General features: G+C 47.1%; 1 protein-coding gene across 1 annotated transcript in view; it reads right to left on the bottom strand.

Moving 5' to 3' along the window:
- MDN1 (midasin AAA ATPase 1) overlaps positions 1-25313 on the bottom strand; it is a 1740009-nt gene that overhangs the window by 1138873 nt on the left and 575823 nt on the right. Inside the window, exon 30 of the mRNA XM_069235499.1 lies at positions 13984-14122. Coding sequence (XP_069091600.1) covers positions 13984-14122 — 139 coding nt within the window. The remainder of the gene's footprint in view (positions 1-13983; positions 14123-25313) is intronic.

The following is a 25313-nucleotide window of genomic DNA, read 5'->3' on the forward strand; positions in this document are numbered from 1 at the left end:
GGAAGAGAAAGCTAGGTTAGATTTTTGTAAGTGAAGCAAGTAACCCACTACATGTTCTGGAGTTGTGTGTAATGGTTGTATTTGATTAATATGGCAGTAGCAAACAAACCTCTTCCATTTACTTGCATAGCAGTGCCTGGTGGATGGCCTTCTTGCTTGTTTTATGACTTCCATACATTCTTGGGTAAGTTGTAAGTGCCCGAATTCTAGGATTTCAGGAGCCAGATTGCTAGATTCAGCGATGCTGGATCTGGGTGTCTGATCTTTTGGTTGTGCTGTGTCAACAGATCTGGCCTGTTGGGCAATTTGATGCAGGGTACCACTGATAGGTCTAGCAGCGTTGTGTACCAGGGTTGCCTTGCCCAAGTTGGTGCTATCAATATGAGTTTGAGTTTGCTTTGACTGAGTTTGTTTACCAGGTAAGGAAGGAGAGGGAGAGGAGGAAAAGCGTAAGCAAATATCCCTGACCAGTTCATCCATAGGGCATTGCCTTGGGATTGTTTGTGTGGGTACCTGGATGCGAAGTTTTGGCATTTTGCGTTCTCCCTTGTCGCAAACAAGTCTATCTGAGGTGTTCCCCAGAGTTTGAAATAAGTGTTCAGAATTTGGGGGTGAATTTCCCATTCGTGGACCTGTTGGTGATCTCGAGAGAGATTGTCTGCGAGTTGATTTTGTATCCCTGGTATAAACTGTGCAATTAGGCGAATTTGGTTGTGAATTGCCCAATGCCAAATTTTTTGTGCTAGCAGGCTTAACTGCGTGGAGTGCGTCCCTCCCTGCTTGTTTAGATAATACATTGTTGTCATGTTGTCTGTTTTGACGAGAATGTATTTGTGAACTATTATTGGTTGGAAAGCTTTTAGTGCTTGAAAAACTGCTAGCAGTTCTAGGTGATTGATATGCAGTTTTGTTTGATGTACGTTCCATTGTCCTTGTATGCTGTGTTGATTGAGGTGTGCTCCCCACCCTGTCATGGAAGCATCTGTTGTTATTACGTATTGTGGCACTGGGTCTTGGAAAGGCCGCCCCTTGTTTAAATTTATGTTGTTCCACCACAGAAGCGAGAGGTAAGTTTGGCGGTCTATTAACACCAGATCTAGAAGGTGACCCTGTGCTTGAGACCACTGTGATGCTAGGCATTGTTGTAAGGGCCTCATGTGCAGTCTTGCGTTTGGGACAATGGCTATGCATGATGACATCATGCCTAGGAGTTGTAATACCATCTTTGCCTGTATCTTTTGTGTTGGATACATGCGTTGTATGATGGTGTTGAAATTTCGAATTCTTTGTGGACTTGGAGTGGCTACTCCCTTTGATGTGTCTATTATGGCTCCCAGGTATTGTTGTACCTTGCGTGGCAGAATTTTGGATTTTGTGAAATTGACGGTGAACCCGAGTTTGAAGAGGGTTTGTATGATCTGATTTGTGTGATTTGAGCACTGTATGAACGAATGGGCCTTGATTAGCCAGTCGTCCAAATATGGGAACACATGTATTTGCTGCCTTCTTATGTGTGCAGCGACTACCGCTAGACATTTGGTAAAGACTCTTGGTGCGGTTGTTAATCCGAAAGGCAGTACCTTGAATTGGTAATGTATTCCTTTGAATACGAACCTTAGGTATTTCCTGTGAGATGGGTGTATTGGTATATGGAAATAAGCATCCTTGAGGTCTAAAGTTGCCATGTAGTCGTGTAGTTTTAGCAATGGCAATACTTCTTGTAGTGTGACCATGTGGAAGTGGTCTGATTTGATGAAAGTGTTCACTACTCTGAGGTCTAGGATTGGTCTCAGCGTTTTGTCCTTCTTTGGTATCAGAAAGTACAGTGAGTAAACTCCTGTGTTTATTTGTGTGTTTGGCACTAATTCGATTGCATTCTTTTGCAATAGTGCCTGCACTTCTATCTCCAGGAGATTGGAATGGTGTGTTGTTAAATTTTGTGCTTTTGGTGGTATGTTTGGAGGGAATTGTAGAAATTCTATGCAATAACCATGTTGGATAATTGCTAGAACCCAAGTGTCTGTAGTGATTTCCTCCCATGCTTTGTAATAATGACCTATTCTTCCCCCCACTGGTGTTGTGTGGAGGGGGTGAGTGACATGTGAGTCATTGTTTAGTAGTAGGGGTTTTGGGGCTTTGAAATCTCCCTCTATTTCTAGGGAATTGCCCTCCTCTATATTGTCCCCGAAAACCTCCTCTATACTGTCCCTGGTAAGTGGACGGTGTTGCTTGTGAGGTGCTGGCTTGTGTGCTTTGACCCCGAAACCCCCCTCGAAAGGGCGTTTTACGGAATGTGCTGTAATTCCCTCTGCTCTGCGGGGAGAAGAGTGCGCCCATGGCTTTGGCAGTGTCCGTATCTTTTTTGAGTTTCTCAATCGCTGTGTCCACTTCTGGACCGAACAGTTCTTTTTCATTAAAAGGCATATTGAGAACTGCTTGTTGAATCTCTGGTTTAAATCCAGACGTTCGGAGCCATGCATGCCGTCTGATAGTTACAGATGTATTAATTGTCCGTGCAGCTGTATCTGCAGCGTCCATGGAGGAACGTATCTGGTTGTTGGAGATGGTCTGTCCCTCCTCAACCACTTGTTTCGCCCTATTTTGGAAGTCCTTGGGCAGATGTTCAATGAGATGTTGCATCTCGTCCCAGTGGGCTCTGTCATAGCGCGCAAGTAGTGCCTGGGAGTTCGCGATGCGCCACTGGTTTGCAGCTTGTGCTGCGACTCTTTTACCAGCTGCATCGAACTTGCGGCTTTCTTTATCTGGGGGTGGTGCATCTCCAGATGTGTGAGAGTTGGCCCTTTTCCTAGCTGCTCCTACAACAACAGAGTCTGGTGGCAGCTGTGTAGTGATGAAAACCGGGTCCGTAGGAGGCGGCTTATACTTCTTTTCCACCCGTGGTGTGATTGCCCTACTTTTGACCGGCTCCTTAAATATGTCTTTTGCGTGCCGGAGCATACCAGGGAGCATAGGCAGGCTTTGGTAGGAGCTGTGGGTGGAGGAGAGTGTGTTGGACAAGAAATCATCCTCGACCTGTTCTGAGTGGAGGCTTACGTTATGAAATTGTGCTGCTCTAGCCACCACCTGAGAGTACGCGGTGCTGTCTTCTGGTGGAGATGGCTTTGTAGGGTAGGCCTCCGGGCTGTTATCTGACACTGGGGCGTCGTATAGGTCCCATGCGTCCTGATCTTGGTCACCCTGGCTCATGGTGGTGTGAGCTGGGGAGTGAGATGGAGTTTGTGCTGGTGAAACGTTAATCACGGGCGGAGGAGAGGGTGGTGGTGTAATTCTTTTAACCACTTTTGGTTGTGGTGCTTGTTCCGTCTGGAACTCCAACCTTCTCTTTCTCCTAATGGGGGGAAGGGTGCTTATTTTTCCTGTCCCCTGCTGAATGAAGATACGCTTTTGCGTATGGTCCACATCAGTTGCTTGTAGCTCTTCCTCAAACCTATGCTTTTGCATTTGGGAGGTTAGCGAGTGCTCTTCTGTATAAGAGCCTGAAGCTGGGTCGCTTGCAGTTTGTTTCGGCGTTGAAACTTTGTCTGCGTGTTTTTTCGGCTCCGAGGTGACTTTTTTCCTTTTCGGGGCCGAAACCTCTCGGCGTCGATCTGTTTCGGTGCCGCTGTCTCGGCGTCGAGCCGTGTCCACACCGGTATCTCGGTGTCGAGGCTTGTCTCCAGCACTTTCTCGGTCCCGAGAAGGCTGCGTGCCGGTGTCTCGACCGGAGTCGGACGATCTCGGCACTGTTTTGGCCTTTTTCGGTGCCGACGGTCGGTCACCGAATTTATGGGTCGAGCCATGGCCTGGTGGCAGTGGCGTCCCCTGGGCCTTGTAAATGTTTCTCTGTGTGTTTTTCGACGTCTTACTCACGGTTTGTGTATCGTCGAATCCTTCGGAGTCTGAGTCTTGGATCGAGAAGGTACCTTCTTCTTCCTGTTCCTCGAACTCCCGTTGGGCTGTCGGTGCGGACGCCATTTGAAGTCTTCTGGCTCGACGGTCTCGGAGTGTTTTTCGGGACCGGAACGCACGACAGGCCTCGCAGGTGTCTTCGCTGTGCTCAGGTGACAGGCACAGGTTGCAGACCAAGTGTTGGTCTGTGTAGGGGTATTTATTGTGGCATTTGGGGCAGAAACGAAACGGGGTCCGTTCCATTGGCGTTCTTCAGCACGCGGTCGGGCCAACCAGGCCCCGACGGAGGATCGAAAAACTACCCCGAAGGGCACCGGAGCTCTTCGATCTTCGATGCGGTGTGGAATCTAAGTACGCCGATCCCGAACGCAACAATACCGACGAAAATCTTCCGAAATTAGCTAATTTTCCGTTCCGAAACTCGGAGCGACAGGAACACGTCCGAACCCGATGGCGGAAAAAAAACAATCGAAGATGGAGTCGACGCCCATGCGCAATGGAGACAAAAGGAGGAGTCACTCGGTCCCGTGACTCGAAAGACTTCTTCGAAGAAAAACAACTTGTAACACTCCGGCCCAACACCAGATGGCGAGCTATTGCAGAACATGCGTATCTACAGCGACAGATGCCATCGAACTTATTGTTTCATGATATTGTTATGGACAGGCTCTATGGCACCTTTCAGAAGCACGGCCTGTACCTTTTTGAGAAGGGTGACATGTTTGTGGGATAAACTGAAAACGAGGGAGATTGTTTGGACGTGTGGTAGTGATATCCAGACAATAACCATATTTGATCACGGAAATGACCTAGTCGTCTGATGTTATGTTTACCTATTCTGTATGGACATTTTGAAGCCGTCCCCCTAAAGGTGTGGTGTGGGGGCAGGGAGATGTAGTAAGTCACTGTTTAGATGTTGAGGAAGAGCTATGGGTGGTAGAGCTCTTGCCTCTGCCTCAGTTGTTGTTGCCTCTATAGGTTCCTCTGAAGAAGCCTCAAGAACATGAGGCTGAGGGTTGTCAAGTTTGGGAGGAATATGGTTCTAAGATGGTCGGTTTGTAACCACTTCTAAATGTAGGGTGACGAAAGTTGCCTTTATGTGACTGAGACTGAAGGGTGACCATGACTTTTGCAGTGTCAGTATCTTTTTTCAGCTTCTCAAGAGTGAAGCCCACTTGAGGGCCAAAAAGGTTCTTTTTGTCAAAGGACATGTTGAGCACCCCTTGTACCATTGGCTTGATGTCAGAACATCTAAGTCAGGCATGTCTCTTGTAGGAAAGCACCCTTTTTTACATGGTTAGGCCCCACTCTTTTGCCAGGTTTCTGATGTGGCTTTGACTGTTAGGGCATTGGCTCCCCGCCAACAAGGTCCCCAGTGCCTGATCCCGTTCCCCAAAACTGCACAGTTGTTTTGCAACAATTGACTTTTAGCTAACACTGTAAAATCCTAGTAAATGGTACCGCTGTTACCCAGACCCTGCGGTACTAAGGAAGATCTGTGAGATCAGCAGCACCAATTGTGCCACCCTCGGTGACCTCACTTAACCCACACAGTGCTGCCATCGCAGACTGCATGAGCTGGTGCGGGCTAAACTGAAAACATGACCTGTCACACATCCCCAGGTGCACATGTGAGGGCATAAATGCATAACCAGATATGTCCCTGCTATGTCTTATCGATGCTGAAATATGGTAAGTGCAAAGGGAAGCCATTTTAAATGCATGTGCTGGACACTGGTCATTATGAGTTCCCCAGCTACATGATGACTTCTCTGAATCCTGGGATGTTGGTATGCATATATCAGAATAATAAACGCTCACAGACTCCAGTGATGGTTTTATTAATACACACAGAGCACGCCCTTTTGGATAATGAAAATTAAGAGGTGCCCCCTAAAAACCTACTAGTGTGCTGGCTCACTAGTCCTGACCAGTTCAGCCACCATAGACCTGTTTCTGCCCCCCTAAGGTGAACGTCAATGCCCTCAAGGGCCTGAGACTATGGCCTGCTCTGGGCAGAGGTGTGACCTCCTCTCACAGGCAGGATGGACATTCCAAGGCAGGGATTTTCAAAAGGCTTGCTGCCTTTGTAATGCAATCCAGATCTCTCCAGATGGTGGAGAAGACCAAACTCCCTGCCTTGACCCCACTTCTGGTGGCAGCACAGGTGGGAAAATTAGGAGGAGTGCCCAATTCCTGCCAGTTCCAATCCCCAAGGTTGACTAGCTGAAGTTGAAACTACTTCTTAAATTCCTATATCTTGTTTGAAAGGAATTAGCCCACTAAGGTTAGGGTTATGCCCACTTCCCAGCAGAAGTCACAGGAAGGGTGTAGTCACTCTAAAGGTGGTCAGCCCATTAGCTACCACCTGGCACTCCCGATAACACCCCTAACTCAATCAAGGGAAGGCAGAACAAAGGATTTCCTGACCATCTCTGACTTTGAAATAGGAGTCTCTGGGCTGGGGTGGCCTCGGAGCTCCACCAGACTGCTTTGAAGGGAACATTTGGTGTTCTCCTTGCATAATCCGGTTTGCACTACTTCAGGAACCCCCGGTTCCAACTCTGGCGCAAAAATACACAAAGGGCAGAGGAATGACCACCCCCTGTCCAGCTCCTCTTCCCATAGGGAGGTGCACAGAGCCCTGCCAGGTGGACAGTAAATTCTACTGTCTTGGAAACGAGGGGGCAGAGGCCCCAGGGAGCATCTGACTTGTGAGGCCAAGTAGATGACATCCAAGACCCCCTCTCATAGGTCGGTCAGTTCAGAGAGTGACCAACCCTCTTTTAGGGTCACTTAAGGGATCCCCCAGGGGTGGGGCCTCAGATTCACCAAGCATGACTCTTCAAGGAACTCTCTCCAAACAAATTCTGCTCCTGGCCTCCAAAACCGCTGTTGGTGTGCTTTTGGAACTGAAACAAGAATGTATCCAGTTGGGAGGGCTCCCACTGCAACATTGTTTATCCAGCTCCTGCAAGATTTCTGCAACATCCGTGGTAGGCATCCTCCAGGGTCAAAAGGACTCTGCCTGCACCCAAGAAGGAGTCTCCCTTGGAGTGAAGGAGTCACTCCCCTGCATCTGTAGGCATGTCAAAACAACAACAACCAGCTGATGGATCCTGCTGTCCCATGGACAACATAAAGGCTCTGCTCACAGATGGTCGTTCTGTGGTCCTCTCGGGGTCCAATTTGTCTTCTGACCAACCTGGGACATGTTGGACCAATGCTGCAGCCACTGGAACAAAACCCCTGAGCACCACAACTCTTGCTCAAGCCAAGGCTCGTTGGCCCCTCTCCAAAAAGATCTTCGAGCTCCTAGAGGTCCCAGCCTCCAACACTCTGCAAGTCCAGATTCAGCTTCCACTCTGCAGCTCCTGCGACGTGAGACTCCTGTTATTTTTTTTGTGCTGCCGAGGCCTCCTTGCGACTCCCTGTGCATGCTGCCAGTGGGTCAATCGTGGGGGCTCCTCCAACACTTTCAGCAGTTGGCTTTGCTGGCCTGCCGTGACTCACCACCAAGGGTGGGGGTCATTAGGACATGCTGGTCCACCAAAATATGCAACCTTCCTTGCAATCGTGATTTGCAAAGCTTGTTGGTGGTCATACTGGCCACTGACCCTTCTTCAATCTGGCAAATGACGTGGGACATCAAGGATCTCCTGCATCTCCCTGGACTCCGCAGCTGAACAACTTCGTTCACTGTCTTCCAGCAACTTCACCTTCAAGAGGGTGGACATTACCTACCTACCTCCACCGCCTGGATATCTCTGAATGGTCTGGACAGTGTTCATTTGTTTTCAGGTTCTTCTCATCCGGACTCCACCTTTTGGTTCCACTGTCATGGTAGACAGGTCGTGACAGTAGACTGACAACCAGGGCTTCCACTGACTCCGAAGAGGGTTTTCCTGTCACTCCACCCCTATTCATCTGGGCTCCCTGTTGTAGGTACTCTGGTCATCTGAGGATCTAGCAGTGGGAGCACTTTCCAACCTTCTTTGTGCCGACTGACTTCCTCGAGGTCCACTGAGAAGGGTCCTGAATCCATTAAAATCTAGCCCCGATGGTCCTGTGTTAGCCCTATGGGACACCATGCCTGATAACAGCTCTGCACCCGGGCGCTAGTGGGATTTCTAGTACTTACCACTGGTGGTTTCCTACTCCCCCAGCCCCTGTGAACCTAAAACACCTACCTTCGTCGGGCACCTCCATTCTTATACCACTTGATTAGTATACAGTTTGCCCCGTCCCCCTTAGGGCTCCATGTATTTTTATGCTTATGCTGACTGTTAGTAAGTGTATATTTTTGTGTGCTGATATCTCCAGGTGGAGATACACCAATGAAGTTTAGCTATAGTGTTATAATAAAGAAACCTTTAATTTTGCAACATGTGGTGTGGTTCTTTCTGGTGATTGGTTACTGACTATCGTAATGCAAATGCGTTACACTCCTCCTTGATAAGCTTTAGCTGCTCACCACTGCTAACCCTAGAGAGCGTTTGCTATCTTGACACCTAACCACTATCACTAAGGGTTGCCTGGACTCTGTATAGGGTGCCACACCATTGGTGTACACCAATAAACTGAGCCAGCCTCCTACATTCCCCCACGACGCCTGCAGTCTCAACTCACAGGGCCCCCTGAACGCGAGTGCTTCCGGATGAGCACACTAGACACTCCAGCATCTGTCGCCCCTAAGCACAGAAGAGGACAAAAAGTGCGCCTACGACCTCAAACACCCCAAATCTACTACCTACCTGTTTGTTGTCCCCGACTGGCTTTCCAGCTAGAGCCTGCAGCCTGTTTGTCACAGGGTCAAACTCCCATAGGAAACCAATGGGCACTCAACGTCTTACTGTACCTCTGCAGCCGGTCGCCCTGGTGCCACCTGGTGTGACCTGTTGGTGGAGTTCTGATCAATACCAAGTGCTTACATTAACTCCCTGAGATTGGCAACGCAAGTCGTTAATCCTGTGTTTGCTTACCATTGTTCTACCTCCATAGGATAACACTGAAAGAACTCTGAAAATTGCACTGTCTAGTTTTGAAACTGCAAAGTATTTATGCTTAAAAGTCTACTTACCTGATTACGAAGTTCTTGGGTTTGTGTGTCTCATTTATTGCCTCTGAGACAGACAAATTCTTAGCCGTACCCTCTGATAAGCCTAACTGCTCGAAATTGAGAATTAGTCCTATCTCCTTTTGTCTCAGCAAACCATTTGGGGGTCCACTGGACTCTGGACGACGTACCTAATTTTAGTGCACTAAAGAACAAGTTACTTACCGTTGGTAGCACTTTATATAGTAGAGACATTCTCTTTGCAGATTCCTTATCTTAGAATTTTCCCCAGGCTTCAGACTGGATCTGGAGAGTTTTCTTTGATCAGTACTCTTGCACGCCATCAGGTAGCGTCGGTTGACTCTGCTGTCATCATTGGCATCATAGTCGCCGTGATGACGTCAGGGTCGCACATAGGCGCTGCCTCGGCGACGTCAGTTTTTTTTTCTTTCCGCGCCATGCGCTGATCCGGAGAGAGCTACCCTGGTTGTTTTTTTTTTTACCTATTTCGAGGATGCCTGCGAAGACCGGGTTCAAACATTGCAATGACTGTCACCATATGATGTGGGTGACAAATCCGCACCGGGTCTGTTTATGGTGTCTGGAGCTTGACCACGACCCAAAGTCATGCTCTAAGTGCTGCGCATGCGCTCAAAGGCTTTAAGGGAGAGGAAGGTCTTGAGACTGCTCGAGGAGTCACCACCACTCATCTTCTTCCTGGTTTTCAGGTCATTCGGCTAACAAGAAGTTGAAGAAGGCTAGACATTCTTCAACTTTACCCAGTCACTCTGCTGATGAGACGCGGAAGGTGTCTCGATGCTCCAGGCTTCCGCCCACAGAACCTACTACTGGATCCGATCCTCATCTTGATAACGAGGCCTGTAAACTGGCAATGCGCCAATGGTTTGCTGGGTTCGTATTTATCATGGCATCAGTGTCATATAAGTCCCATGTGTCTGGTGTAGAAAAGTCACTCTTTTTGGCATGGCTGCCCCCAACTTTTTGCCTGTCTGCAAGTGTGTTTAGATTGTTTTCACTGGAATCCTGCCATCCAGGACCCCAGTGATTGTGCTCTTTCCTCCAAAGTTGGTTGTCCTGGTACCTTTGTAACACCCCGCAACTGGCATACTGGTGTACCCCTCTGACCACCTAGTAAATGATACTCAGGTGCCCAGGGCACTGGTACATCAGGGGACCCCCCCCCATGGGCTGCAGCATGTATTACGCCACCCATGGAAGCCCATGCAAACTGTGTCTGCATGCAGGCCTGCCATTGCAGTCTGCATGAAAAGGTGTAGGCACCCTTTCACTGTTGGATACTGCACCAGGTCACTTTAAGTCAACCCTATGGCAGTCCAAAGGGCAGGGTGCAGGCCCCTGTGTGTGGGCACCCCTGCATGGGCAGAGGTGCCCCTACGAACTCCAGTTCCAATTCTCTGGACTTTGTAAGTACAGGGAAGCCATTTTACCCGTTTTCTGGCCACAGGTCACTCACTACCTATAGTCCAGATACATAATGGTTAATATGAACCTAGGCATGTTTGGTGTGAAACATGTTAGAATCATACCCCCATTCTAATGCCAGTATTGATGGCATGATTCCATGCACTCTGGGGGCTCTCAGTATTGCTCTTACCAGTTTTTCAGTGTTTGCATACAGCCCACACTTCTGCAGCCCCCACCCCCAGTCAGACAGGGTCCTGCCCTCCTGCTGCTTGACCAGCTCAGGCAGGGGAAGGAAGAACAAAGGATTTCCTGTGTGAGAGGGAGAAAACACCCTCTCCCTTGGAAATAGTTGTTACAAAGCTTGTGAGTGGTAACCTTCCCATGTCTCCGGTTTGCTCTGAAGGACACATTTGGTGCGATCCTAGCATAAACCGGTTTGCACCAGCCCAGGGCCCACAAGTCCCTGCTCTCACGTGAAACTGGACAAAGAAAAGGGGCGTGACCACTCCGCTGTGCCCAGAGCCCCTCCAGGTGGCCACTTGATTCTGCCATTTTGAAAAGAAGATCTACAGAGGCCCCTAGGAGCACCCGAGTGGCCAGGTCCGGAAGGTGATGTAAGGGACCCCCTCAGATAGGTCACCTTGCAGAGTGACCAAACCCCCTTTGAGGGTGATTTGGGAACTCCCTTGTGGTGGATCCCCAGATCCGGCATGCAAAACTCCACCAGGACTCCTCTGCATTAACCTCTTCTGCTCCTGGCCACCAGAACCGCCACTGGACACTTGAAACCAACAAGACTCCAACTCCTGAAACAACCTCGCCTTGCAACATTGTTTCCCTGGCATTTTCCAGAAACTACAACATTTCCACAGCTGTGCATCCTCTGGGGTCGTCAAGACTTCAGCTGCACCAAGAAGCAAAAAGGAATCTCCCTTGGAGTGAAGGAGTCAATCCCCTGCATCTGCAGGCACCTAAGGCAACAACGTCCGGCTGTGTGGATCTTCTCTCCTCTGAAAACGTGGGGATCCTGCAACACAGGTGGTGGTCCGGAGTGGTCGACTCTGACCTCTGTCCCTTTTAGGGAGGCGGTGAGCCCTAGCCTTTCCTTGCACGACAGTACCCCTGTGCACCGCGCTCATGCAGCAACCAAGGCTTGTCATCACCTGCTCCAAGGGAACTTCAGGCTCCAAGTAGACCTGGCCTCCAGCTCTTCATCCTTGCAAGGACAGTCTCCCCTCTTCTGCTCCAGTGACGTGGGACTCCTCTCCAGGTGTGCTGAGTGGGTCTCACTGTAACTTACTGTGCCTGTGGGGGCTGCAAGTACTGCTACTGGCTCTTCCGACTGCTGAAGGTCAGCACGGACTCTCCTCCAAGGGTCGAGTCCCCAGGACCTTGCTGGCCCTCTTCAGCCTTGTACCTCTTCTTCTGCCCTGGTATGCATTAGCTAAGGCTTGTTGGCAGTCCTCTGTTGTGATGTGTTCCACCCAAATGTTCTCCTATAAATAAAGGAGGAGGGACACGAGGTTGAGGTGAAGTAGGGAGTGGAGGTGGTGAGGAAGGTGGTTCAGGACGAGGAAGAAAAGCCTTAGGTCACGTAGTGGTAGCCTTGTGCTTAGAGACCTTTTTTGGAGGTGGAGAAGTGTTCAAACCCTCCCTAAAGTATCATTTCCTCTTGAGCATGACAGGGGAGGAAGCAATAATACGCCCTGTACCTTCCTGGATATGGAGGCGGCGCTGTTTAGCATCCATAGCTTCCAATACAGGTTCAACTGGAGATGGCGTAGTGGAGGACTGACTTGTCCATGTGCTCTGATGGAGTTGGCTCCCTTGTTTCAGCACCAAGGGTTTCAGTTGGTTACCCTTTGTCAGTACAAAAGCAGCAGTTGAGGCCTGTCAGCTCAGAGACGAGGTGCGCTGTGCCAAACGTTTGCTGGAAACAGCTATGAAGAGGAGCTGGAGGTTGATGCCCAAGACAATATTGTGGTCTCGGATAGTTTTGGAACCAAGCCGAAGGGCAATGCAGCCAAAGTAGGTTTTGTTTTTCAAAAACAGCCATGGCTTGGCAGTAGTGGCGGTCCAGTGACCTAAGTAAGGGGATTTGTTAACAGTCTTTGGGTGGGCAGGAGGGGTCACAGTACTCATGGGGGGTGCTAGATGTCACCTTGTGTCTCTCAATGTCCAACTGAACGTCAGAATCTTGAATGGAGAAGGCCTCTTGTTCGGGCTGTTCCTGTGCTTGCTCCTCCCCACCAACGTCCTGGATATCTTCTGAGGGACTTGTGCTCTAACTCCAACCGACAATTCCTTCGGGCCCGAAGGGTCTTCTTTGATCTAAAGGACTTGCTGGTGTCACAGATAGCTTCTTGGTGATCAGGGGAAGAGAATCAGATTACACACCTGATGATGGTTGGAATAGTGTTCGTTCAATCAGCTCAGCATTCTCTTCAGCCCTGCGTGGAGGTATCCCGAAAATGGACGAGGTCACCCCAAAAGGCGCTCGATCTGTACTCAACGGTTGGAAAGAACAAATGTAAAGGTGGACTTTCACGATCAAGAGAACAATACAGTTGAATGAAAGAAAGAATGAAAGTTTCGAACAATGAGAGTCGAAGATGGAGTGAAGATACACATGTCCAAACCAGACGGCAAAGAGAAAACATTCTAACAAAGGACTCGATGCCCATGCTCAAACCAGTGTAACTAGATTATTTAGGCTCAGGCTCAGCTGTCACCAAGGAAGAGATTCAAAAGTCAGGCATTTCTGAAAGCTAGGTGGTGTGACTTGTGTACATCTCCAGCAAAGAAAGATTATGTGCATTTCTGAAATATCACAGATGCCAAAAGACTATTTGAGACAGGGTGGCACGTAAAGCAGGTAACTCTGGTTTGAGGTGCTTTATAAACCACAAAGGCTCAAATGACAATAAAGAGACTGTTGCCAGGAATGATGTTGCAGTGTCAGAATGGCTCACAGAATGGACCTTTTCCTTCAGGATAAAAGGACATTTTTTAATGCATTTTTTCACAGGATGGTGCCTTGGGGATCTCTCCCCCATCAGGATGCTTTCCTTCAAAAGGACAAAGTGGCTGCTAGGTCTGTCCTTAGCAGCCCAAGACAAAAAGAGACATTTATTTCAACATAGTTAAAAAGGTTTAAACCCTGAAACCTTGAAAGGAGACAACTGACATAATGGCTGTTGAATACTTAGTGAAGAACTTCAGTAAAACACTCAAGAAGAGCTTGGAGCACTTAAGAAGTCTTGAAAAAACATAACTGATATCAAGGCACCAAACAATGTTGGATAGTACCACAAAGTAGCGCTAGAGAGCTATTGCTGAGGAAAGGTTTTTCGGGATCAAGTCTGAAGAATACTGAGAGGAGGAGAAATCTGCAGGAAGTACTATCATTTCGAAATATATCTCGTTTCACATTCTATTTTTTCTCATTTAAGGGTTGCAACCTCTTCAAATAAATGCACTAAAAAATGTCCTTAAACTGCCAATTACACTACATCTACCTATGAATAACATGAAAACTAAAATGTGTTTGTAGCAGGTCATGAGCCATTTACCTTGTCCTTTGATCTCTGCCTGACAGGACGCAGTCCACCAAGAAAATCTGATGTTTCCATGTGCATGTGGCAGTTCACAGAGTACAAAGTCTGTTCTGCCATGGCTGCAAATAGTTGACAGATGGTGGTTTTCCCACACCTGTTATTCAAGTAAAATAAAACAGAAAAATCCTGTTTATGATTTTAAAATTAGAAGTAAAAACACTGCATATGATAAAGTTTACACTAACAATTCTGAACCAAAAAAATACTCTTCCTCTTGATAGCTCAGTATTTATACAATGTAGCAAAGAAAAAGTTACCAAGATTGGTAAGAACATTTTTGGTGGATACATAATTTTCCAACAGACTCCCCACCTCATCTATTATGATTCCAGGCATCACACTGGTCCAGAACAGCTTTTCAGCAGCAACAGCAGGTAGCTTCATGCGGCTTCAGTACTGACTGTAGGAAAGCACCCTTTTTGACATGGTTAGCTCCCACTTTTTATCAGTTTTTTTAAATGTGGTTTTGACTGTTAGTACACTGGGTCCCTGCTAACCAGGTCCCAGAGCCAGATCTCGTTCCCAAGAACTTCGGTTGTTTTGCACAGTTGGCAAACTCTTTAGCTACCACTATAAGTACCTAGTAAATAGGACCTGGGGTACTAAGGAAGGTCTCCGAGGGCTGCAGCACCAATTGTGCCACCCTCAGGGACCCATCACCAAACCCACACAGTGCTACCACTGTAGACTGTGTGTCATGGTGTAGACTAACTTGAAAACACGACCGATCACACACCCCTATGTGCCTCCAGACACATGTAGGGCATATATAGATGAGCAGATATGCCCCTGCTGTGTTTTGGTCGATTCTGAGAGATAAGTGCACAGGGAAGCCATTTCAAATGCATGTGCTGGACGCCGGTCATTACGAGTTCCCCAGCTACACGAGGGCTTCTCTGAATCCTAGGATGTTTGAAATCAAACATCTCAGAATAATAAACCCTCAATGACACCAGTGATTGATTTATTAATAAATACACACATAGAGCACCTTAGAGGTGCCCGCGGAAAACCTACCAGCTACAAGTGTGTTGACTGACTGGTCCTGACACATTCAGCTACCACAGATACATTTCTAGCCCTACAAGCTGAGAGCCAGTGCTGTTGAGGGCCTGAGACAAAAGACTGCACTGGGCGGAGGTCACCCATGCAAGATGGACAGAAGTTTCTACAGCCTAGCCATCTCTGTAATGAGAACCAGCTCCCTCCAGATGGAGATGACGCCCCTCCCCCCAATCCCATCCCCGCAAGGCAGATTAGGTGGTGTACCCAGTTCATGCCAGTCTAAACCCCTAAGGTGGACGAGCTGAAGTCAACACTACTTTTTAAAATCCTCCATATTGTTTGGAAGGAATAAGGCCACTAGGCTTAGGGTTATGCCCACTACTCACAGCGGAAGTGGTCATAGAAAGTGTGCAGTCACCCTAAAAGGTTGGCAACCCACTGGCTACTATCTGGCACTCCCTGTAATGCCACTAAACTGAGATTTTAGGTGGCACCCCCGAACCCTAGTACTCAGATCCGGACTACCTATGAAGCAAAGGACAAAGAAGAGATGCACCTGCAGAAAAGGAAAAGCAGCAGCTGACTTGGAACCAGCACCATCAGCCTGCCTGCTGACCTCAATAAACTCTGCCCAAAACATGACTCTTCCTGCAGCTGAGCCTCCAAGAAACCCAGGAGGACTGCCTGCCTTCTACAAAGACTCAGACTCCCGTGGGCCGCAGAACTGCTCTGCAACAAAGTTTCCAGAAAGGACTCTGCAGCCCCTTAAACAGCAAGGACACGACACCCGAAGTAACCTCTGCACCAGACAACCACAACCCGAGGTGAAGCCAACCAATGGTGCCAGCCCAGTTCTCCAGCTGTCTAGAGTCTGAGTCCACTCAGGTTTCACCCTCCTTGACTCCACCAAGTTGCCTGCAGCCTCTGCTCTCAGGCCCCAGTCTCCTGCAGCCTTGTGGTGAGAGTAAACCCAACACCTCTAGCAACCACTGCACCTGTTGCCCCTGACCCCATCTGAGGTGGGTCACTAGTGTCAACGACATCCCTTCACTCCCCTGGGCATGAGTCCACCCTGAGTCCACCCTTGCTGTACTTCCCGACAATGCCTGCAGCCTCTACACGCAGGACCCCCTGACCGCGAGTGCTCCTAGACGAGAACACACAACTCCTAAAGATCCCCCTGCATCATTCCGCTCCTGGGCATATGAGAAGAGGACCAAAGGTGCACCTACGTCCCTGAGCTCCCCAAGTCTAATACTTACCTGCCTATTTTCCTCGACTGGCATCCTACCCAGAGCCTAAAGCCTGTTTGTCACAAAGTCCAAACACAGTCGGGTATCACAAGCTATTGAGCATGGCTATCGATCCTCCGATCAGACTCCGCCTCCAGGAATATCTACTATTGCAGCAGCTGAGTGGAGGGCTCTCCACCCAAACCTGTCCAGTCCCTGCCTTCTTGCATAGAGATTGAGCAGCGAATTGACAGCCTTTGACCTTCCTCCTGAAGTCTGTAATCTAATCTTGGCAGCGAATGTTTGAGAGAATTCAGCAGTCTGTCATTCTCAATGAAATCCAGGATAGAGGATGAAACATGAGTATCATAGTCTGAATATCCTGGACTCTCCGCTCATGAGGATAAGCCTGAAACTGCACTGTGTCCAGAACTAGGACAATGGATCCCACATCCCTGGCCACGCAGAGGTTGAGCAGCATGTGCGGCACAGTGACTGGACAGGAACTGACATAGTGGGGTGCCCCTTTCATAGCCACGAAAGTTGGGCTAAGCAGACTGAGGAGGATGAGGTGCCACCATGATGCCCAATGACCTGCCTGTAGCACAAGAATCTGAAGCGCTTGAGTGCCATGTCTGCTTTGTATCCGAGTAGACAGGTGCCATCAAAGGGCTTGGACACTGCCCCCCCACCCCGAACAGCCAGAAGTACTAAAACCAGGCATGGCGCCTCAGTTGCCACTGTTAATGCAACTGCTCTGCCCAGTGAGTTGGTTGTGTCCCAAAAGGCATACACACTGACCACAATGCCAGGCTGGTGGAAGAAAACATCTTCTTCCCAAATGTGTCCAGACTCTTGAATTCCCTATCAGGGGGTGCGGAAGGGACCAAGTCATGGAACGTAGAGGCTTGGATAATCAAACTCTCAGGACTGAGGTGTTACATAAGGAAACTTGGGTCGCTTGGAGTAGAGCGACGGCGATGGGCAACTGTCCTGTTCACAGGAGACCCTGTGCTGGGTTTTGACCAGGTACCCAGTAGGGCATATGTAAGGGTTTCATTTAACGGGAGCAGTTGTTCAGAAGATGAAGATCCAAGTTGAAGCATCTCTATCAGCAGGTTAGTCCTGGCTGCCACAAAAGGCAACTCAAGGTCCAGGACCTGAGCTGCTCTCTGCACCCCCATCGAATATGACCCTCCATAGCCACTGTAGGGGAAGAAAGCATGCCAGTATCAGGGCCAAAGGCATGTGAATAGTGTCAGACTGCACAAAAATGAGGAGCATGGCCTCACTGAACTCCTCCTGTTGGGCAGGAGTCACTCTGGCTCCTAGAAACTCAGGGAGGCACGGAGTCAGCCCAGACGCAGGCTCTACAGAGGGAGGCTTAGAATGCAGATGCTCCTGCATTGACCAACAGATATGGGAAGTTAAAGAACCTTTCATCTTCTTTGACGACGACTTAGGTCTCGACTAAGCCCAACTGTCCCGAAGACTTGGAATGGGGGGGGGGCCAAGACACTGAGCATAACTTCGGGTCATGGTTACATTCCAGGCACCAAAGGCACACAAGGTGCGGATCTGTCACGGACATCATCTGATGACAGGATCGGCAGGGCTTGAATGCTGTCTTCATTGAAGACATCCCTCAACGCACCAGGAGGAAACAATTCAAAAAAACTTCAGAAAAAAGACACCACAAAAACTCAATGAGGGGTAGCTCTCTTCAGACCAGCACTGGCTGCCGCGGAAAGAAAAGAACTGAAGTCAGGGTGCTGGAGTGGCAACTATATTGCAACTTTAATTTTAATTGTATAGCGCTTACTACCCCTGACAAGGCAGAGATTTGTGGTGGGTAGCACACTACTCCAGAACCAAAAAAGATTAGTGGTGAATTAGTATACAGGAATGTGAGTAAATGTATTAGTACAAGAGGTATGATTTAATTTGTGACGTGAGCCTGTTAGTTGGATTGAATAGAATAATGGAAGTATAGAGGAGGGAAGAATCTAGAAGTGTTAATTGGGAGATCATAACCACAAGCTGAGGTTTGAGATAAGTAAATGAGAGCTGGAGAAGGGTAGAGTCTGTGGAAAGGAATTGGAGAGATCATAGTGGTAAAATGGTGTTTGAGATGAGTTAAAGGAGAGATAAATGAGGGAGGGAGGGTTGTTTGGGAGATCATAGAAGTAAACTGAGGTTTAAGGTGAGCCAGAAGGGGTAGAGGAGGGAAGAGTCTGGGAAGGTTATTTTGGAGATCATAGTAACCGAATGGGGTTGGGATGAGTCAGAGAATGGAGATAGAGGATAGACTGATAGAGGTATAGGGTGATAAGATAGTAAAGCTTTCCAGGGTGTATTTCTTTCCCCTTGTACAGTAGGGTGTAAGTAATAAATATATAGTATAGATTCATTATTACATAGTAAGGGAATATATGTGTAAGGAATATATTGAAATTTAAGTTGTATCGTTTAAACAGACTTAAGGGTTGCAGTATTTTAAGTTAATTTATTTGTGTACTTTTATAATTTTACTTTATTTTTCCTCAATATTTCAATAGCGAAATACCTGTAGATAAACAGTTAAGATAATATTTACCTATTCAGATAGATAAAATAAAAAGAGACTTTTAAGCAGCTTATCAAACAACTTATAGAGAAACTATCCAATGACCTATGAACATGTTATGCGTAGAATACATATGGAAAATGTCACTTACCCAGTGTACATCTGTTCGTGGCATGAGACGCTGCAGATTCACATGCTTTGCACATCCCGCCATCTAGTGTTGGGCTCGGAGTGTTACAAGTTGTTTTTCTTCGAAGTCTTTCGAGTCACGAGATCGAGGGACTCCTCCCCTTTCGGCTCCATTGCGCTGGGCGTCGACTCCATCTTAGATTGTTTTCCCCGCAGAGGGTGAGGTAGGAGTTGTGTATTATAGTAATAGTGCCCATGCAATGGAGTAAACATGTATGTACATAATTTAGTTTAAAGTGATATATTTACAAATTTACAAATGTTAAAGATCAACTCGGGGAGGCGGGTGGGCGCATGTGACTCTGCAGCGTCTCATGCCACGAACAGATGTACACTGGGTAAGTGACATTTTCCGTTCGATGGCATGTGTAGCTGCAGATACACATGCTTTGCATAGACTAGTAAGCAGTTATTTCCCCAAAAGCGGTGGTTCAGCCTGTAGGAGTTGAAGTTGTATGAGGCGTAGACCATGTAGCTGCCTTACATATTTCAGTCATTAAAATATTTCCTAGAAAGGCCATGGTAGCACCTTTCTTTCTAGTTGAGTGTGCCTTTGGTGTAATAGGCAGTTCTCTTTTTGCTTTAAGATAACTGGTTTGAATGCACTTAACTATCCATCTAGCAATGCCTTGTTTAGAAATTGGATTTCCTGTATGAGGTTTTTGGAAAGCAATAAATAATTGTTTTTCGAATTATTTTTGTTCTGTGAATGTAGTACATTAACGCTCTTTTGATGTCTAATGTATGTAGTGCTCTTTCGGCTACAGAATCTGGCTGTGGGAAGAACACTGGTAATTCTACTGTTTGATTCAAGTGGAACGGTGATATGACTTTTGATAAAAATTTAGGATGTGTCCATAGAACTACTTTATGCTTGTGTATTTGAATAAATGGCTCTTGTATGGTAAATGCTTGAATCTCACTTACTCTTCTTAGAGATGTGATGGCAATTAAAAATGCAACTTCCCATGTTAAGTATTGCATTTCACAAGAGTACATGGGCTCAAAAGGTGGACCCATGAGTCGTGTTAGGACAATGTTGAGGTTCCATGAAGGAACTGGTGGTGTTCTTGGTGGTATAATTCTCTTTAGGCCTTCCATAAACGCTTTTATGACTGGTATCTTAAATAGTGAAGTTGAGTGCGTAATTTGCAGGTAAGCTGAAATTGCGGTAAGATGCATCTTAATGGAAGAAAAAGCTAGCTTTGACTTTTGCAAATGTAATAAGTATCTTGCGATGTCTTTGGCAGATGCGTGTAAGGGTTGAATTTGATTATTATGGCAGTAATAAACAAATCTTTTCCACTTATTGCATAGCAATGTCTAGTGGTATGTTTCCTAGCTTGTTTTATGACCTCCATACATTCCTGTGTAAGGTCTAAGTGTCCGAACTCTAGGACTTCAGGAGCCAAATTGCTAGATTCAGCGATGCTGGATTTGGGTGTCTGATCTGTTGTTTGTGTTGCGTTAACAGATCTGGTCTGTTTGGTAGTTTGACATGAGGCACTACTGAGAGGTCTAGTAGTGTTGTTTACCAAGGTTGTCTTGCCCATGTTGGCGCTATTAGTATGAGTTTGAGTTTGTTTTGACAACTTGTTTACCAGATATGGAAGGAGTGGGAGAGGGGGAAAAGCGTAAGCAAATATCCCTGACCAACTCATCCATAACGCATTGCCCTGATACTGATCTTGTGGGTACCAGGATGCGAAGTTACGGCATTTTGCGTTTTCCTTTGTTGCAAATAGATCTATTTGTGGTGTTCCCCAACTCTGGAAGTAAGTGTTCAGTATTTGGGGGTGAATCTCCCATTCGTGGATCTGTCGGTGATCCCGAGAGAGATTGTCTGGTAACTGATTCTGAATTCCTGGAATAAATTGTGCTATTAGGCGAATGTGGTTGTGAATCGCCCAATGCCATATTCTCTGTGCCAGGAGACACAACTGTGTGGAGTGTGTCCCTCCCTGTTTGTTTAGGTAATACATCGTTGTCATGTTGTCTGTTTTGACAAGAATGTGTTTGTGGCTTATTATGGGTTGAAATGCTTTCAGCGCTAGAAATACTGCCAGTAGTTCTAAGTGATTTATGTGAAACTGTTTTTGCTGAGTGTCCCATTGTCCTTGGATGCTGTGTTGATTGAGGTGTGCTCCCCACCCTATCATGGAGGCATCTGTCGTTATTACATATTGTGGCACTGGGTCTTGGAAAGGCAGCCCTTGGTTTAAATTTATACTGTTCCACCATTGAAGCGAGGTGTATGTTTGGCGGTCTATCAACACCAGATCTAGAAGTTGACCCTGTGCCTGTGACCCTTGTGATGCTAGGCACTGTTGTAAGGGCCGCATGTGCAACCTTGCGTTTAGAACAATGGCTATGCATGAGGACATCATGCCTAATAGTTTCATCACCATTTTGACTTGTATTTTTTGTTTTGGATACATGGCCTGTATTACATTGTGAAATGCCTGAACCCTTTGTGGGCTTGGAGTGGCAATCCCTTTTGCTGTGTTGCTTGTCGCCCCTAAGTATTGCCATGTTTGACATGGCAGAAGGTGTGACTGTGTAGTTGATTGAGAAACCTAGTTTGTGGAGGGTTTCTATGACATACTTTGTGTGTTGTGAACACCATTCTAGCATGCTGGTTTTGATTAACCAATCGTCTAGGTACGGGAACACATGTATTTGCTGCCTTCTGATATGTGCAGCTACGACTGCCAGGCATTTTGTAAAAACTCTTGGCGCAGTTGTTATTCCGAATGGAAACACCTTGAATTGGTAATGTACCCCTTGGAATACAAATCTTAAGTACTTTCTGTGTGAAGGATGTATCAGTATATGGAAATATGCATCCTTTAGGTCTAGTGTTGTCATGTAGTCTTGTTGTTTGAGCAGTGGGATTACGTCCTGTATTGTCACCATGTGAAAGTGATCTGATTTGATGTAGGTATTTAATGTTCTGAGATCTAATATAGGTCTCAGACTCTTGTCTTTTTTGGGTATGAGAAAGTACAGAGAGTAAACTCCTGTTCCTTTCTGTTGGTTTGGTACTAATTCTATTGCTTCTTTCTGTAGCAATGCCTGAACTTCTAGTCCTAGAAGATCTATAAGTTGTTTTGACATATTGTGTGTTTTCGGTGGGACGTTTGGAAGGAATCTGAGAAATTCTATGCAATAACCATGCTGGATAATTGCCAGTACCCAAGTGTCTGTTGTTATCTCCTCCCAATGTTTGTAAAATGTGCTTAGTCTCCCCCCCCACAGGTGTTAGGTGTTGGGGATGTGTGACTTGGAAGTCACTGCTTCTTTTGAGGAGTTTTGGGGCTTTGGAACTTCCCTCTATTCTTTTGGAATTGTCCCCCTCTATATTGCCCCCGAAAACTTCCCCGCTGATATTGGCTTTGATAAGTTGGCCTTGCTTGTGAGGTTGTGGCCTCTGTAGGTTGACCTCGAAACCCTCCCCTAAATTGTGTTTTGCAAAATGTGCCTCTGCTCTGTGGGGAGTAGAGTGCGCCCATGGCTTTTGCCGTATCAGGATCTTTTTTGAGTTTCTCAATAGCAGTGTCGACTTCCGGCCCAAACAACTGCTGTTCATTAAAGGGCATATTCAGCACGGCTTGTTGTATTTCCGGCTTGAATCCTGACGTACGCAACCATGCGTGTCTCCCTATAGTTATTGCAGTATTTACTGTCCTTGCAGCCGTATCTGCTGCATCCATTGCTGACCGTATCTGATTATTGGAGATACTTTGTCCTTCTTCCACCACTTGTTGTGCCCTTTTCTGGAACTCTTTGGGTAAGTGTTCTATGAAATGCTGCATTTCGTCCAAATGAGCTCTATCGTATCTTGCCAAAAGTGCTTGTGAGTTGGCAATGTGCCATTGGTTTGCTGCTTGTGCTGCAACCCTTTTACCTGCAGCATCGAATTTGCGACTCTCCTTGTCTGGAGGTGGTGCGTCTCCCGAGGTGTGAGAGTTTGCTCTCTTGCGAGCTGCCCCGACAACCACAGAGTCTAGTGTTAATTGCTGCGTAATATAAACAGGGTCTGTTGGCGGTGGCCTGTACTTCTTCTCCACCCTTGGAGTTATGGCTCTGCCTTTTACAGGATCCTGAAATATTTGTTTGGAATGTTTTTGCATTCCCGGGAGCATAGGTAAGCTTTGGTATTGGCTAGGAGTGCAGGATAGTGTATTAAACAAAGTCATCCTCAATTGGTTCTGAATGCAAGGTCACGTTATGAAAAGCAGCTGCCCTTGAGACCACCTGCGTGTAGGATGTACTGTCTTCAGGTGGCGACGGCCTCGCAGGGTAACAGTCTGGGCTGTTATCTGATACAGGAGCATCATAAAGGTCCCATGCGTCGGGATCATCTTGACTCATTGCACTATGAGTCGGGGATTGCATCAGTGGTGGAGTGGCTACTGGGAATGTGTGCATTGATGGTGGTGGAGTTGTTTGTCTTGCCACCTTTGCCTGTGGCTGCTTGTCCTTTTCTTGAAAGGCAAGTCTTCTTTTCATCTTAATTGGGGGAAGAGTGCTTATCTTACCTGTGTCTTTTTGAATGTGGAGCCTTCTTTGAGTGTAGTCTGGTTCTACTGATTCAAGTTCTTCTCCGAACTTATGTCCTTGCATCTGGGAGGACAATCCCTGTTCCTCTGTGTAGGAACCTGTTTTTGGTTCCGAGGCTGGATGTTTCCGAATCGAAACCTTTTCGGTCGCCTTTTTGGGCTCCGAGGAAACCTTTATTTTCGGCGTCGTGGTGTCTCGGTGCCGACCCATTTCGGTGCCACTGTCTCGGGGGCGAATCTGCTCGGAGCCGCTGTCTCGGGCCCGAGATTGCTGTGTGGCGGTATCTCGACCGGAGTCGGATGACTTCGCCACAAGCGTGCCCTTTTTCGGTGCCGATGATCGGTCACCTATTTTTCGGGTTAAGCCATGGCCTGTTGGCGGTGGCGTCCCCTGGGCTTTTGTCTTCTCGTGAGTTTTATGTTTCGACGTCTTAGTCACGGTTTTCAGCGTTTCTTCGGGATCGAGCTCGTTCGAGTCAGATTCCTGGATGGAGAAGGTTTCTTCTTCCTCCTCGAAACGCCCTTGTCCTGTCAGCACCGACGCCATCTGCAGTCTTCTTGCTCTTCGGTCTCTTAATGTCTTCGTCGACCGAAACGCTCGACAGGCTTCACAGGTATCCTCCTTGTGCTCTGGAGACAGACACAAGTTACAGACCAGATGCTGATCTGTATACGGATACTTGTTATGACGTTTTGGGCAGAAACGGAATGGGGTCCGTTCCATCAGCCGTGAAGAGACACGTGGCCGGGCCGACCAGGCCCGACGGGGAATCGAAAAAACCCCGAAGGGCCACCAGAGCTCTTCAAAAGTCGGTGTCGATCTGTTGTAACTAACCCGATACCGAACGCAAACAATACCGACGATTTTTCCGAGATTCTAACTAACCTTCCGACCCGAAACACGGAGCGAAAAGGAACACGTCCAAACCTGATGGCGGAAAAAAAACAATCTAAGATGGAGTCGACGCCCATGCGCAATGGAGCCGAAAGGGGAGGAGTCCCTCGATCTCGTGACTCGAAAAGACTTCTTCGAAGAAAAACAACTTTTAACACTCCGAGCCCAACACCAGATGGCGGGATGTGCACAGCATGTGTATCTGCAGCTACACATGCCATCGAACACACACACATATATATATATATATATATATATATATATATATATATATATATATATATATATATATAAACGCATACATTCATCTACACATAAATATATACATTTAAGGTTAAGTAAAATATACATTTGTTAAAACAGATGTAAAGAGTGTGCGTATGTTTAGATAAAATAGTTATACCTATTTGAACAAAGAAATACACATATTTAGATATATACATATAATTAAATTATAAATGTTTAAATATACAGGGATATACAGTCCAGTAGTCTTCTGAAGATAATATATTTATCTGTGGATCTTATGTTTGGGGGCAATGAATTCCATAGTTTGGCCGCATGAACAGAGAAAGATGTACCACCTATTGTCTTTCTTGTACAATGGTGTTTTGACAGGAGGGTGTCAATCTTGAGCAGATATTTCTTTTTTGAATCTATTTTGTGATTTTATTCCTGATGGTCCTGTCCCATGTATTGCTTTGTGGGTGATACAAAGCAACGTGAAGGTGGATCTTCTGGCAGCCGGTAACCAATGTAGGGTCCTCAAGGCAGGGGAGATGTGGGCTCTTGGCTTTACATGTAGGAGTATTCTATCTGCTGATTTCTGAATGTGT

This window comes from Pleurodeles waltl, chromosome 5 (genome assembly GCF_031143425.1).
Source record: "Pleurodeles waltl isolate 20211129_DDA chromosome 5, aPleWal1.hap1.20221129, whole genome shotgun sequence".
NCBI lineage: Eukaryota > Metazoa > Chordata > Amphibia > Caudata > Salamandridae > Pleurodeles > Pleurodeles waltl.